This window comes from Bidens hawaiensis, unplaced genomic scaffold, assembly GCF_021521415.1.
Source record: "Bidens hawaiensis isolate Kalapana, Puna unplaced genomic scaffold, B.hawaiensis_p1.1 tig00015383_1, whole genome shotgun sequence".
NCBI lineage: Eukaryota > Viridiplantae > Streptophyta > Magnoliopsida > Asterales > Asteraceae > Bidens > Bidens hawaiensis.
Window position 1 is genome coordinate 503,322 of NW_027492371.1, and position 13,444 is coordinate 516,765.

At 36.0% G+C, this 13,444-nt stretch overlaps 1 protein-coding gene across 1 annotated transcript in view; it reads right to left on the reverse strand.

The window, feature by feature from the left end:
- LOC143549015 (replication protein A 70 kDa DNA-binding subunit B-like) overlaps positions 1 to 13,046 on the reverse strand; it is a 60,325-nt gene extending 47,279 nt beyond the window's left edge. Inside the window, exons 1-9 of the mRNA XM_077040032.1 lie at positions 12,999 to 13,046; positions 12,633 to 12,900; positions 12,445 to 12,535; positions 9,511 to 9,653; positions 9,332 to 9,416; positions 9,089 to 9,224; positions 8,800 to 8,975; positions 8,584 to 8,704; positions 8,406 to 8,474 (exon numbers count right to left, since the gene is read on the reverse strand). Coding sequence (XP_076896147.1) covers positions 8,406 to 8,474; positions 8,584 to 8,704; positions 8,800 to 8,975; positions 9,089 to 9,224; positions 9,332 to 9,416; positions 9,511 to 9,653; positions 12,445 to 12,535; positions 12,633 to 12,900; positions 12,999 to 13,046 — 1,137 coding nt within the window. The remainder of the gene's footprint in view (positions 1 to 8,405; positions 8,475 to 8,583; positions 8,705 to 8,799; positions 8,976 to 9,088; positions 9,225 to 9,331; positions 9,417 to 9,510; positions 9,654 to 12,444; positions 12,536 to 12,632; positions 12,901 to 12,998) is intronic.
- Positions 13,047 to 13,444: the final 398 nt, after the last annotated feature.

Below are 13,444 nucleotides of genomic sequence, written 5' to 3' on the forward strand. Positions count from 1 at the left end.
ATTGGAGACTCTGAAGAGAGAGAAGTTGTATGCCAAGTTTTTGAAGTGCGCGTTCTGGTTACGAGAAGTGCAATTTCTAGGCCACGTGATTAATCCAGAAGGGATTTCAGTGGACCCAGCTAAGATTGAGGCGATAAAAAATTGGAAGACTCCGCAGAATCCGACTGATATACGAAGCTTCTTAGGGTTAGCTGGCTACTATAGGAGATTATCGAAGGTTTCTCTAAGATAGTCGCACCACTGACTAGTATGACCCTAAAGTCGATAGTATTCAGTTGGGGTAAGTTTTAAGAAGAAGCCTTTGAGGAATTAAAGAAAAGGCTCACGCAAGCTCCAATCCTTGTTTTACCCGATGGTGATGAGGATTTGGTTGTTCGTACTGATGCTTTGTATCGTGGGTTAGGTTGTGTGTTGATGCAACGAGGAAAGGTGATAGCTTACGCGTCTAGATAGTTGAAGGTCCATGAAAGTACTTATCCGACACATGATTTAGAGCTAGCAGCAGTAGTGCATGCTCTCAAGATATGGAGACATTATCTGTACGGTACTAAGTGTACTATTTATACAGATCATAAAAGCCTAAAGTACTTCTTCGAACAGAAAGAGCTGAACATGAGGCAGAGAATATGGTTAGAACTGATAAAGGATTACGATTGCGACATTAAGTACTACCCTGGTAAAGCTAATGTGGTTGCCGACGCGCTAAGTCGTAAGAATGAGGAAGTCCTAGCAGCAGTGAAGTCATATCAGCTGATTATGAATTCAAGTCATTTTGAAGAAATCATCAAAGTGCAGTCAGAAGTGCTGGTAGATGGAGGACTAGTGATGAAGGAAAGGATTTTCGGTCAGCAAGATGAGTTGATGGAAAACACTCATGGTGTTAAGACTAGGTTTGACCGTATGTGGATCCCACGTCATGGAGATCTCAGAGGTCGAATCTTAGATGAAGCCCATAAGTCAAGGTATTCGATTCATCCAGGAACTACTAAGATGTATCTGGATTTGAAGAGAGACTACTGGTGGACAGAAATGAAGAATGATGTGGTGGATTATTTTAGTAAGTGCTTAACTTGTTAACAAGTCAAAGCCGAACATCATAAGCCTTATGGAAAGATGCAACCTTTGGAGGTACCAGAATGGAAATGGGAACACATCACTATGGATTTCATAACTAAGCTACCTCGTACAGCTAAGCATCATGGTACCATTTAGGTGATAGTGGACTGTTTGACCAAAAGTGCTCACTTTCTGCCTATACGAGAGGCCATCTCGTTAGAAACGTTAGCAAGTTTGTTCATCAAAGAGGTTGTATCCAAACATGGAGTGTCGTTATCAATCGTGTCAGACAGAGATACTCGATTTACTTCGAGGTTTTGGAAGAAGTTCCAAGAAGCCATGGGAACGAGATGGAACATCAGTAGGGCGTATCATCCTCATTCAGATGGACAGTCTGAAAGAACGATCCAAACCCTTGAGGATATGCTACGTGCTTGTGTTTTAGACTTTGAAGGGAGTTAGGATGATCATCTGCATCTGGTAGATTACTCTTATAACAATAGCTACCATTCAAGTATTGGTATGCCACCGTTCGAGATGCTTTACGGTAGACGATGTAGAACCCCGGTATGTTGGGGTGAGATTGGTCAGAAAGAGATGGGAAGCTTAGAAGTTGTGCAAGAAACTTCTTCAAAATTTGATCAGATCAAAGCAAGAATGAAGGCTGCTCAAGACCAACAGAAGTCGTATGTTGATAAGCGGCGACGTCCAATTGAGTTTAACGTTGGTGACAATACGATGCTCAAGGTCTCGGAAGGGAATTATTCGTTTTAGAAAAGAGAGGAAAACTGAGTCCGAGGTACATTGGACCGTTCAAAATTTTGGATCGAGTAGGTGAAGTGGCTTACAAGATAGATTTACCAGAAGAGTTGGAAGGAATTCATTCCATGTTTCATGTCTCTCATATGAGAAAATGTCTAGCCGATAACATTGAGGTTGATGAACAGTTAAACTACATTGAGCAACCAATCGAGATAGTTGACTGCAAGGAAAGACATCTTCATCGTAAAATAATTCCACTAGTGAAAGTGATATAGAAGCATCGCAAGGGATCGGACGCTACATGGGAAGCTGAGGATGAGATGCGCAAGTTGTATCCAAATTTATTTATGTAATAGTTAGGTTTCAGGGACGAAACCTCTTTAAGGAGGGAAGACTTGTAACATACCGTTTTCGAGTTTCGGTTAATAAAATGAAATATGAGTTATTATGAGTCGGGCTAGTGTTGGGTTAAATGGATATGGGTTACGGACTTGGGTTGTGAAGGAAAGAAGGAAGGACCATGGGCTTAAGCCCACATCCATAATTATATAAGTCATAATTACCCATTTAATTTCATTTCACACATATTCCATACACCACCAAAGCACACACTTAAGCTCTCTCTCTCTCTTTCTCTCACTAATTTCTCTCCTTTCTCTAGCCGATCCAAGATAGAAAACCGATCCCGATTCAAGGTAATGATAGTATGATGTTGTATGAGCTTAAACCCGTCAGATATGGTCACAAAACGACGAGCCGACACCGTTAAACCGTTTAAGTCACGAAATCCGGGTGGAATCGGCTATAAACCGAATCTAAGATGAGCTTAGGGGTCACCTTAGCTCAGATCTGGATCGAATGGGATGAAAAACGGTGAAAACAGTGGTGAAATAATCGAGATCTCGCTTTTCCGGCGAGATCCCGGTTTTCCGGCAAGGCGGCGCCGGAATATGGGTACGAGGTAAAGGATAGGGGTGATCCCGGTTTTTCGGAAAGGCGGTGCCGGAATATGGCCCCGGTTTCTGACATTCTCTGACCTAACCCTAATTCGTTAACGGGGAATTAATGAATTAGGGGTGATTCGCCAGTAATTCGTTAAGGGAAGCATAACGAACTAGCTCTAGTCCGTATTCAATTCGTTAAGGGAAAAAGATAACGAATTGCCCTTGATTCATTATGGTCATTCGTTAAAGGAAATAACGAACTAGAAGGCCCAATTAGTTACACGGACCGATTCGTTATATGGACTAATTCGTCAAAGGACCAGTTCATTATAAGGTCCAATTCGTTTAATAACCAGTTTGTTAAAGGGTTCAATTCGTTACAAGAACCACATCGTTATGATAACCCAATTCGTTAAGAGCCAAGTAACGAACTAGAAGTTTAACATAATGACAGAACAGTCCCTGGACTTAGAAAAGAATGAGATAATTACATAATAGTCCTTGCACTTTGATGGTTAATGAAAGACACCTTTAAAGGTTAATGAGTAACGCTTAACTAACCGTTAATGATCCAATGAAGTAAAACCGACTTAGATACGTATGATAAATTAAGCAGATGATAAGAAGAGCTAGAACCATATTTAATATATGTATGATTATACAGTTAGTCGTGCTCAGCTCAAGAAAGGATTAACTATAAACGGTGAATGTAATCGCGTTCAGGTGAGTTTCTAGCCCCATTCCTTGTTATGTTTTCGGAGCTGTGTACATACTCGATGTGATTAGTTAATACACTTACCATAAGTGATAAGGGTATGTCTTATATGATTTATGTATGAATGAATGCTTGACGATGCATGAACGATTTTCGGATATTGCATATACCGCCAAGGGATAGTGTAAAGATATGATTGTCATATATATGATGTATGAATGATGTATAGACGTATGGAAGTTATATTTATGAATGTATAGAAAGGTACGAAAGGTATAGTTAGAAAAGGGAACCGACCCTAATAGTATCAGCGAATGTAGGGAATCGACCCTAATAGTATCGGCGAATGTAGACAACCAACCCTAATAATATAGGCGAATGTAGGGAACCGACCCTAATAATATCGGCGAAGTGTATAGGGTTGAATGCTCTTTAAAACATATGTGTATGAATGAAAGTATGTATGTAAGTATGAAAGGAAGAATGAAAGTACGTATGAATGTAAGTACGTAAGTAAGTATGAAGGTATGTACCTTCGGGTACATACGTAAGTGTGTGAATGTATTGTATGTCGTCTGATTAACTAGAAATCACTCAGCGTAGCTGACTTTTAGTATGCACGCAGGTTAACAGATTGAGACAGCTAGTTTGAGCAGGACACCTTGCAAGATTGAAGAGGCTGTCATCTGAAGATTCGTCATGATGTTTTGATATTATCGTTTATGTTATGATTAAAAGACAAGTTATGAATGTTTTTAATAAATGGTTGACTAATATTACAATTTCGCGAAAGTTTTAATTAACTCTGATATTTAGAATTGTGTTTATGAGTAAATCCAACGTACAAAGTAGAGCACCGGTAACGGGGCCTTACAATCCACTTGGTCCGCCACATGATTCGCATAACATGGGTTCTTTAGTGAAAACTCAAGTGTAGAGTTTGTAGATTTTCCTTGATTTTATTCTTATTTTCTTTGAGTCACTAACGTTAGTTTTTCTTAGTTTTGTGTTGCATTGTTGAGTCGTTTCAAGGAATCATCACCATCATGGAGAGAGGAATTTACGAGAATTGAAGAGATGTCAGGTAAGTTTCACACTTAAAAATGACATAAAATGGGCAGAACAAAGAGTTGGTAATTTTATAAAAATATTTTCTAAGGAAAAAAGGCTTCAAAAAACGTCAAAAGTTTTTGTTGAAACACCCCGACGCGCCACGCGAAGGGGATACATGACCCAAGCCGCGCAACGCGGCAGATATGGGAAAAAATTGGGCGTCGCGCCGCGCGGCCAGGCACCCATCCCCTGGTCGCGCGGCGCCTAGGGTCATAAGCAGATTTTTTTTGTTTTTTTAACCCATATTATATCACCTTTTCACTAATTTTTCAAATCTCCCTTTCACCCTCACCCAAAAGCCACGAACCCTACCCCCATTCTTCACCAATTCCACCAATTTTTCACAAATTCCCTATGTTATCATTCCGGTGTGATTCCTTGTGTTTAGTTTGGTATTTTGAGTCATTTTTTAAGGTCTAGTTGTCCGAGTCTTGTTTAATTCATCGCGTCACTAACGTAGTTTTTGTAGTTTTTCTTTGTTTTGTGTTTTTAAGTTTTGCTAGTTTGAAGATTGTATGAGCTAGAGAGACGATCCCCAAAGAAAAATTTAATGAAAAGGACAAGTGTGGGGTTGGAGCAGCTGAGCCGTATACTTTATATTTATTTATTTGCTCCTGATTATTCATGATTTATATATTTGTGGGTTGGTGAAGTACTTTAAGTGCATAATATCTATTAGTTTGATAAGATACATTTTTAGATATGTTTGTTTTGTTTTGCCGCTTACGTTCGTGGATGAGAGAAAGAGTTACCATTTATTGTGCACGTTCGTAGATGGAGGGCATTCATGGAAGAAGACCCTTGCCATCATGTTTCATGCGCATATCACCAACTAAGTCTTTTCCATTATCTAGCTTATTAACTTTTTATTTTGCTTTAGTTTTTATTTTTTATGTCTTTAGTTTTTTGTAGTCCAACTTTATTTTTATTTCAGTCGTCATTATCCTTGCATTGAGGACAATTCAAAATTTAAGTGTGGGGATAGGATATTTGAGTCGTAGTCTTCTATCAGTCGTAGTTAATTTAAAAAAAAATGAAAAATGTTTTTAAAATGTCCCTTGAATTTAGTTTTTTGCGTAAAAGTGGGAGATGATGATATTTATCGGAAATCGGTTTTTCAAACTACTAATAATATGAGATAATATGAAAGAAAACGCACTTAACTTGGGATGTGTCGGTAGGCTCAGGCTTGAGAATGAAAGGGCAATTTGATAAAATGGTTAAAACGGAAATATTTTGTGGGTAAAGCGTTTTTTCCATGGAAGATAAGTAATGAAAGGTTGGGCCATACTCAAGCCTCAATTATTGGTATGAAAAGTGGAAATATTATAAAATTTTAAAAATCTGAATACGTTATCATATGATGCTTGTGTAGGTTTAACGTTAGAGTATGCCGTGTAGCATGTGATATAAATCTTAAACTGCTTAGTTTTAGTGTTTTACACTTCATTGGCGTATGGTTTTATAACCTTAATTCTTGTATTGATGGGATGCCTCGGGTCTGGAGACCATGAGTCTGTATGCAATCTATTCATCTGGGTATTCACAATTCCTAAGTGGGGTTGTGGATATTTAAATAAAGCTAAAAAGAGCAAACCCTTATAAGTCAATAAACCATGATCACTACGTACAAAAAGTACAAATACACTACTGACTTGATCATCCACGTAGTTAGCCATGTGGGGTCCCCTTGCTCGCGTCTCTTTACCATTAAGAAACGGACCACAAGGGACACGCTACATGTAAGCCCTACAGATGAAATTTTTCATGCTCCCCTATGGAGATGGTTCGAGGTATTGCTTGATAACGGGGGTATGTCATGTTGTGGGGAACACTAGCTATTAATTAATTGTACCGTAATCATATCTAATGGCTGCTTGGTAGACTTTGATGCTTAAGCTTAGGTGGATAAACAATACCCTTGATCGTCTTAACTATTCAATTAAAAAAAAGAGCAACAAACGTTTTAAATCTGCTAATTTAGAGGTTTAAGTCAAGTTGGGGGGGGGGGTCTGATCTGGTAAAAGCTGAAAATAAGCGGGTCTTATTTATGTAAACCACTGAGTAATTTTATTGTCGGATCTTATTTGTCCCGGTAAAGATTAAGGTATGGGTTTAAGTGAACAACAATATCGGTGATCGCGGTTTTTGCGTTTATATGAGCTTTAAATTAACCTATATGTTTTTAAGACTGTATTTTCCGATTATGATCCAACTGCATCAAACTTTTTCAGTGACGAAAAAAAAATAAGTGTGGGGATATTTGATATAATGCTAAATGTTTATATTTCCCGTGTATAATTTATTTAGTATTATAATAGTTTCTATTCGTTTTTAGTCGAAATTTGTATACTACTAACACTTTTTTGTTTTGTAGGCAATGGAAGTTGATCGTGATCGAAAAGGGCGAAAAACGAGTTAAAAAGAGCCAAAACGGAGATCCGGAACGCGTCAGGAAGGAACCAGACAGAGAACCGGTCAGACTGGGCCGGTCTGACCGGCCCCATTATTGTGACACGCCGCGTCGCGCGGCACCTAGAGGGTGCTGATGTTATTTTTGGACTTTTTTATTAGGTTTTGGGCCCTATTTTCAGTATAAAAACATTCTAACTTAACCTGAACATACATGCTGCCACCAGAAGAATTTGGAGTTTGAAAGAGCATACTTTCGAGTCTTGTGGTGATTTTGAAAGCACGAGAATAGCCGGTGAAGAGTTGGACGTTCAAGATCGAAGACTATGAGTTTTATCACCATTAATCTTTCGTTTCTCATTATTTCATCATGTTTTCAGTTTTAATTGTTTTGTTTGATTTAGATTATACGATGCTTGGCTAAACTTCATAAATTACCTAGGTCGTGATGAACCTTTGTTCGGTTTGATTTTGTTTGGGATTTTTGTTCGTTATGGATATTATGTTTTAAGTAAATTGTTGAGTTTGAATTAATTGATGCGTATGATTGCTTGGTTTTGTTTACTTGGATTTATTGTTTCACATTACCCTTGGTGATTGTTTCATAGGATAGGGTTTTGTTAGGTCAGTTACTGTGTGTTCTGACTAGTTTATGATTGATATGCATTAAGATTATAGAAACAATAAAACTAATTAAATAGATAAAAGTGAGCTGCTAGCCTAGAAAGCTATAAGGTGATAGGTTATTGAGAGATCTTTGTTGGTCAGCAATGCTAGATTTAGTTCTTCGTAAGGATTCCGTCTAGGTTTGATTGTTAGATTAGTCTATTAAGTCAATTGAGTCTTCTTAACTATCTTTGATTGATTTACGATCCCAGTTCCATAACTTAAGTTTCCCATTTGATTGATTGCCGTAACATTGGGGATTCTAGCATAGGTAGTTATATTCATCATCTGAGTTAATCTAAGTGTTTTAATAGTTTATTATACTTTACTTAATTAGGGTTAAGTTTATAATATTTAATTAATTAGGTTTTAAGTAATGATTATGGTTTATTATATTTTAATCAATTAGGGTTAGGTTTAGTTTATTAATAATTAGTTTAAAAACCCTCTACAAACATTATTATTAAATAGTCATGTCTTGTAGTTGAGTCCAATTAGCTAGTATACGTAATTTATAGAGTCTCGTGTATTCGATATCCGAACTTACTTAGTTGTACTAGAGTCGACCGGTACACTTGCCGGTTAGTAGTTTAAGTTAAGTTTAAGAGTCTAGAATTATTACTTAGTGTCTAGATTATTATTTTAAGTTAATAATTATTTGACTACTTTTAGCACATCAGCTTGTTTATACCATAGTCTTGAACATTGTTTCTGAAACTGAAGTCCGCAACATCGACCTTAAAAGCGAATTTCTTTTCTAAAAGACAATCCAACTCAGCAGGGAAACCATCGTTTTCAACCACATTCTATAATAAAATAAGATGAAACAAAAATTAAATATTAATCATTGTTAAACAAACAATATAATATAATAATTGATATATAATCAATAAAATATAGTAATTGAAAACAAACCTCCTTTTGAGAATCAATCAATTCAGTTGATGTTTTGTTGATCAACATTTTAGCATCTCTATCAAAGAGAGTCAATGCCACAACTCCAGTCGGTTCTTGAACCCTTATCTTGATCTTGAACCTAAATAAGTTTTAAAAATATGTTAATAGCAAGAAAAACATATAATTATCTATTGGATTCAATGTACACATTTGAATTTATTAATTGATAAGTACCTAGGTGTAGGAAGAACACCTAAGACATTGCATCTTTCGGTTTTACATTCATATAGCCTTCCCCCTTCACCGTTATTTTCCATGAGTTTACGGTTACAAGTATTACATCCACTGTAATACCACTCTGTATCTGGACAAATGGCCTTAATTGTACCAAGGATAATGATATTCTTAGGCTGCAAATAGGCAAAAATCACTTAATCACTTTGTATCTGGACAAATGGCCTCAATATTCAATAAATATTCATACATAAATAGTATACAATAGAGAATTTAATAATTAACTTACAAATATAATGGTACAAATATCACAAATGTTAAACAAATTTGTGGCTTTCAAAAACTCATCATCAACAGATGAAAGTATCTTCACTGGAATAGGTTTACGAACACCGACATCATTGCCATTTAGCAAACCCAACAAACTACAAATTTAAAATTTACAAATTTAAGCAAAAGTAAGATAATCTAATATTTGTATAACAAAATATATGTACTAAACACAATAATAGAAAATGATTTAATAATATACCTGTTTTTGTATTCTTCTATCTCAAATAAAAAGTCGTTTATGAACAAACGGCTAACATTGGATCCAAAATAATTGGACACATAAACTTTCTCAACAAAAATTAATATTATTAAATGAAAATTTTGTTTAACATGATATTTTTAAAGCTCAATTAATTTTAAAACAATAGACATGGTAACCTTTACCATCAGAACCGGTGTAATACTTAACCCTACCAAACTGTAGTACAATAATGGTCTGCGCTTCATCAAAATGATCAACGACATATTTAGAGAGCTCAGAGGCATAATGATCACATAATGTAAGATATACATAATTGCCACTGAAATAAGAGAAGTGTTAAATACAGTATAAAGTATATTAACTAAATTATGTGTAAGGCCCCGTTACCGGTGCCCTACACTGGACGTTGGATTTATCCATAAACATAGTTCTAAATATCAGAGTTAGAATTAAACATTCGCAGAATATTAAACATTACATAATAATTCATAACATGTCTTAAAACATTCTTGTCTTTCAAAATTAAAACATTAAATGTAATACATCATGAGTCTTCAGATGCCCAACTCTTATCTTCTGCCATGTGTCCCCGCTCAAGCCAGCTGTCTCATCCTACTCACCTGCGTGCATACTAAAAGTCAGCTACGCTGAGTGAGTTCTAGTTAATCATACAACGTACAATTAGTTCACATACCTACACAGATTCCCGAAGGTGTGTACACCATTCATACTTAACCTGTTCACATTACTTTCTTACATACGTTCATACATTCATTCTTCATACTTTCTTTACCTTCATAGTACATGTAAAACTATCCATACTACTTAAAGAGCCTTCTGCCCTATAATCTCACAGATATTATAAGGGTCCGGTCCCCAACATCACATATATTATTAGGGTATGGTCTCTATCCTCACAGATATTATTAGGGTCTGGTCCCTATCCTCACAGATGTTATTAGGGTCTGGTCCCTATCCTCACAGATATTATTAGGGTCTGGTCTCTTTGTTCCGTTCAACCATACCATACATTTCTTTCCATACTTTCCTTAACAATACGTGCAATATCCGAAGATCGTTCACGTACTATCAATCATTCATATATAATATAACATACATGGATCATTCATACATCATATATAGCAATCATATTTTTAAACTACCACCTAGCGGTACATGCAATATCCGAATATCGTTCACAGCACCTTCAAGCATTCATTCATACATGGATCATACAAGTCATACACTTACCACTTAAGGTAAGTGTATTAACTATCGCATCGCTTATGCACAAAGCCCCGAAAACATAACAAGGAAGTGGGCTAGAAACTCACCTGAACTCAGTTACGCTCACCGTTAATGGTTATACCTTTCTTTTAGTTGAGCACGACTAACTGTATAAAAATTACACGCATCAATTAACTATCACTACCCATGTCGTATTTCTAGTTTAACTATAACCCTCAATGAACGGGGGTCCGGGGGCAGCGCCCCTGGCAGAGAGGTCTAGGGGCGGCAGCCCCTAGCAGAATCCAAGGGGCAGAGCCCCTGGCTGGGGTCAAGCTGCCAGGTCAGCTTGGAAAAATTTTATTTTCATTAACTATCGTAACACATTTTCCATTAGAATTCTAATTTATTATTTTATTAGCTAACTCAAAAGTTCGAGGGCTTCTTTGTAAATAATCCAGTTTAATACAAGTCCAGGGACCTTTCTGTCATTCTTTTAAACTTTAATTCGTTAGCCAGTTCTTTAACGAATGAGGCTCATTCGTTACTTCTTGACTTCATAACGAATTGAACCTTTATAACGAACTGAACCTTATAACAAATTGGTCTGTATAACGAATTGAACCTTTATAATGAACTGGTCTGTATAACGAATTGAACCTTTATGACGAACTGGTCTGTATAACGAATTGAACCTTTATAACGAAGTGGGGGTTCATTCGTCAGTTCTCCGTTAACGAATTATTTAACGAATGGCTTAACGAACTGCTTCTAATTCATTATCTCGTCTTAACGAATGGGCATAACGAATTGCTTCCATTAGAATTCTAAATTATTATTTTATTAGCTAACTCAAAAGTTCGAGGGCTTCTTTGTAAATAATCCATTTTATTACAAGTCCAGGGACCTTTCTGTCATTCTTTTAAACTTTAATTCGTTAGCCAGTTCTTTAACGAATGAGGCTCATTCGTTACTTCTTGACTTCATAACGAATTGAACCTTTATAACGAAATGAACCTTATAACGAACTGGTCTGTATAACGAATTGAACCTTTATAACGAACTAGTCTGTATAACGAATTGAACCTTTATAACAAACTGGTCTGTATAAGGAATTGAACCTTTATAACAAACTGGGGGTTCATTCGCCAGTTCTCCGTTAACGAATTACTTAACGAATGGCTTAACGAACTGTTTCTAATTCGTTATCTCGTCTTAACGAATGGGAATAACGAATTGCTTGCTAATTCGTTATGTCACCGCTAACGAACTAGAGTTAGGTCAGAGAATGTCAGAAACATTCTCTGACATCTTATTCCTCGTACGCCGCCTTTCCAGCGCCGCCGTGCCGGAAAAATGTATTTTACCCCATTTTACACCGTTTTTCAACGTTTTTCGTCCCGTTCGATCCAAATCTGAGTTAGGGTGACCCCTAAGCTCATCTTTTGATCGGTTTATACCAGATTCCATCCGGATCTCGTGACTTTAACAATTTAGGGTGTCGGCTCGTCGTTTCGCGACTAGATCTAGCTGGTTTGGATCCATACAATATCATACTATCATTACCTCCGGTCGATGTTCGGTTTTCCTCTTGGGTTTGGCTAAGATAGAGAGAGAACTAGAGAGAGAGCTTAAGTGTATGTTTGGGTGGTGTATGGAATATGTGAAAATGAATGGATTATGGAGTAATTGTGGTTTATATATAACGGGTCATGGGCTTAAGCCCATGGTCCTTATTAATTTCCTTCTAACCCAAGTCCATAACTCATATCTATTTAACCCAACACAAGCCCAAGTCATAGTAACTCATATTTTATTTCATAACCGAAACGAGAAAACGGGATGTTATATTCTGTCACCAAATGTAGTGTAAATAGTCGTACCTTAAATCACATAACTCCATAGTACGCTTGTTTTTGTCTTTGACGTTTGAAACATTGCTCTTGAAGACATGAACGACGTGATCAATGATATCTAACACAAACAAAATAAAAAATATATATAACCGATCTATTGGAAATCTTAGGCTAAAATTAATAAATAATTTATTTGAATACAAATAGTATTATACCAATTGTGGATTTCAAAGAAATTTGTTTATTGATTATTGATTCAAATGAAATCATTTTGAATCCAAACATGCGACCTTCAAACTCTTGACATGGATTCACATGAGTGTTTAGTCCCAACACTAATTTGTTGGCACAGTCAATGACTCTATGGTTTGATCCATTTAGACCAACGCTAGAATTGACAATAGTTAGAGTAGAGCTTTCCTTCAAGAATCTTATGAAACGAAATATACCATGTTTGTAAATGGTGGATTGAATTCGATTCTCCTGTCATTAAAGATATAAATATTTATGAGAATTAAAACTGAATCAATAATTAACTGTAGAAGTGTAACATATATACATATTAACAAATAGATACTTACATCTTCATCCATTAAAACCATCTCAATCAAAAAAACCCTCGTTGACATTTTTGTTATATTTGATACTCAAAAGCCTCAGAACTCTAACCTTAAGAGTTGATGTTAATGTTTTCAGAACATCGATGTCATTTAGCATGGTAAAGGTTTGAGCTTCCATTGAAATATGCTTACAATGAAAATATAAAACAGTTAAATAAAGTGGCGGATAAAAAAACACAATTATTAATAGTGTAGGAGCTTACATTGCAGATGATATGAATGGAATAAAAGAGCTACGATTATGAAAATTATGAAAAATGATTATGTGATTAGATATTATATAGTAGGATTTTTACAATATTAATTTTGTTAAACGTATTATGTATAGAAACTTTCTAAACTTAAGTTTGAATATAATAAACAGGTTTATTGTAAATTATTATCTCCAAAAATAACATATTGATTAT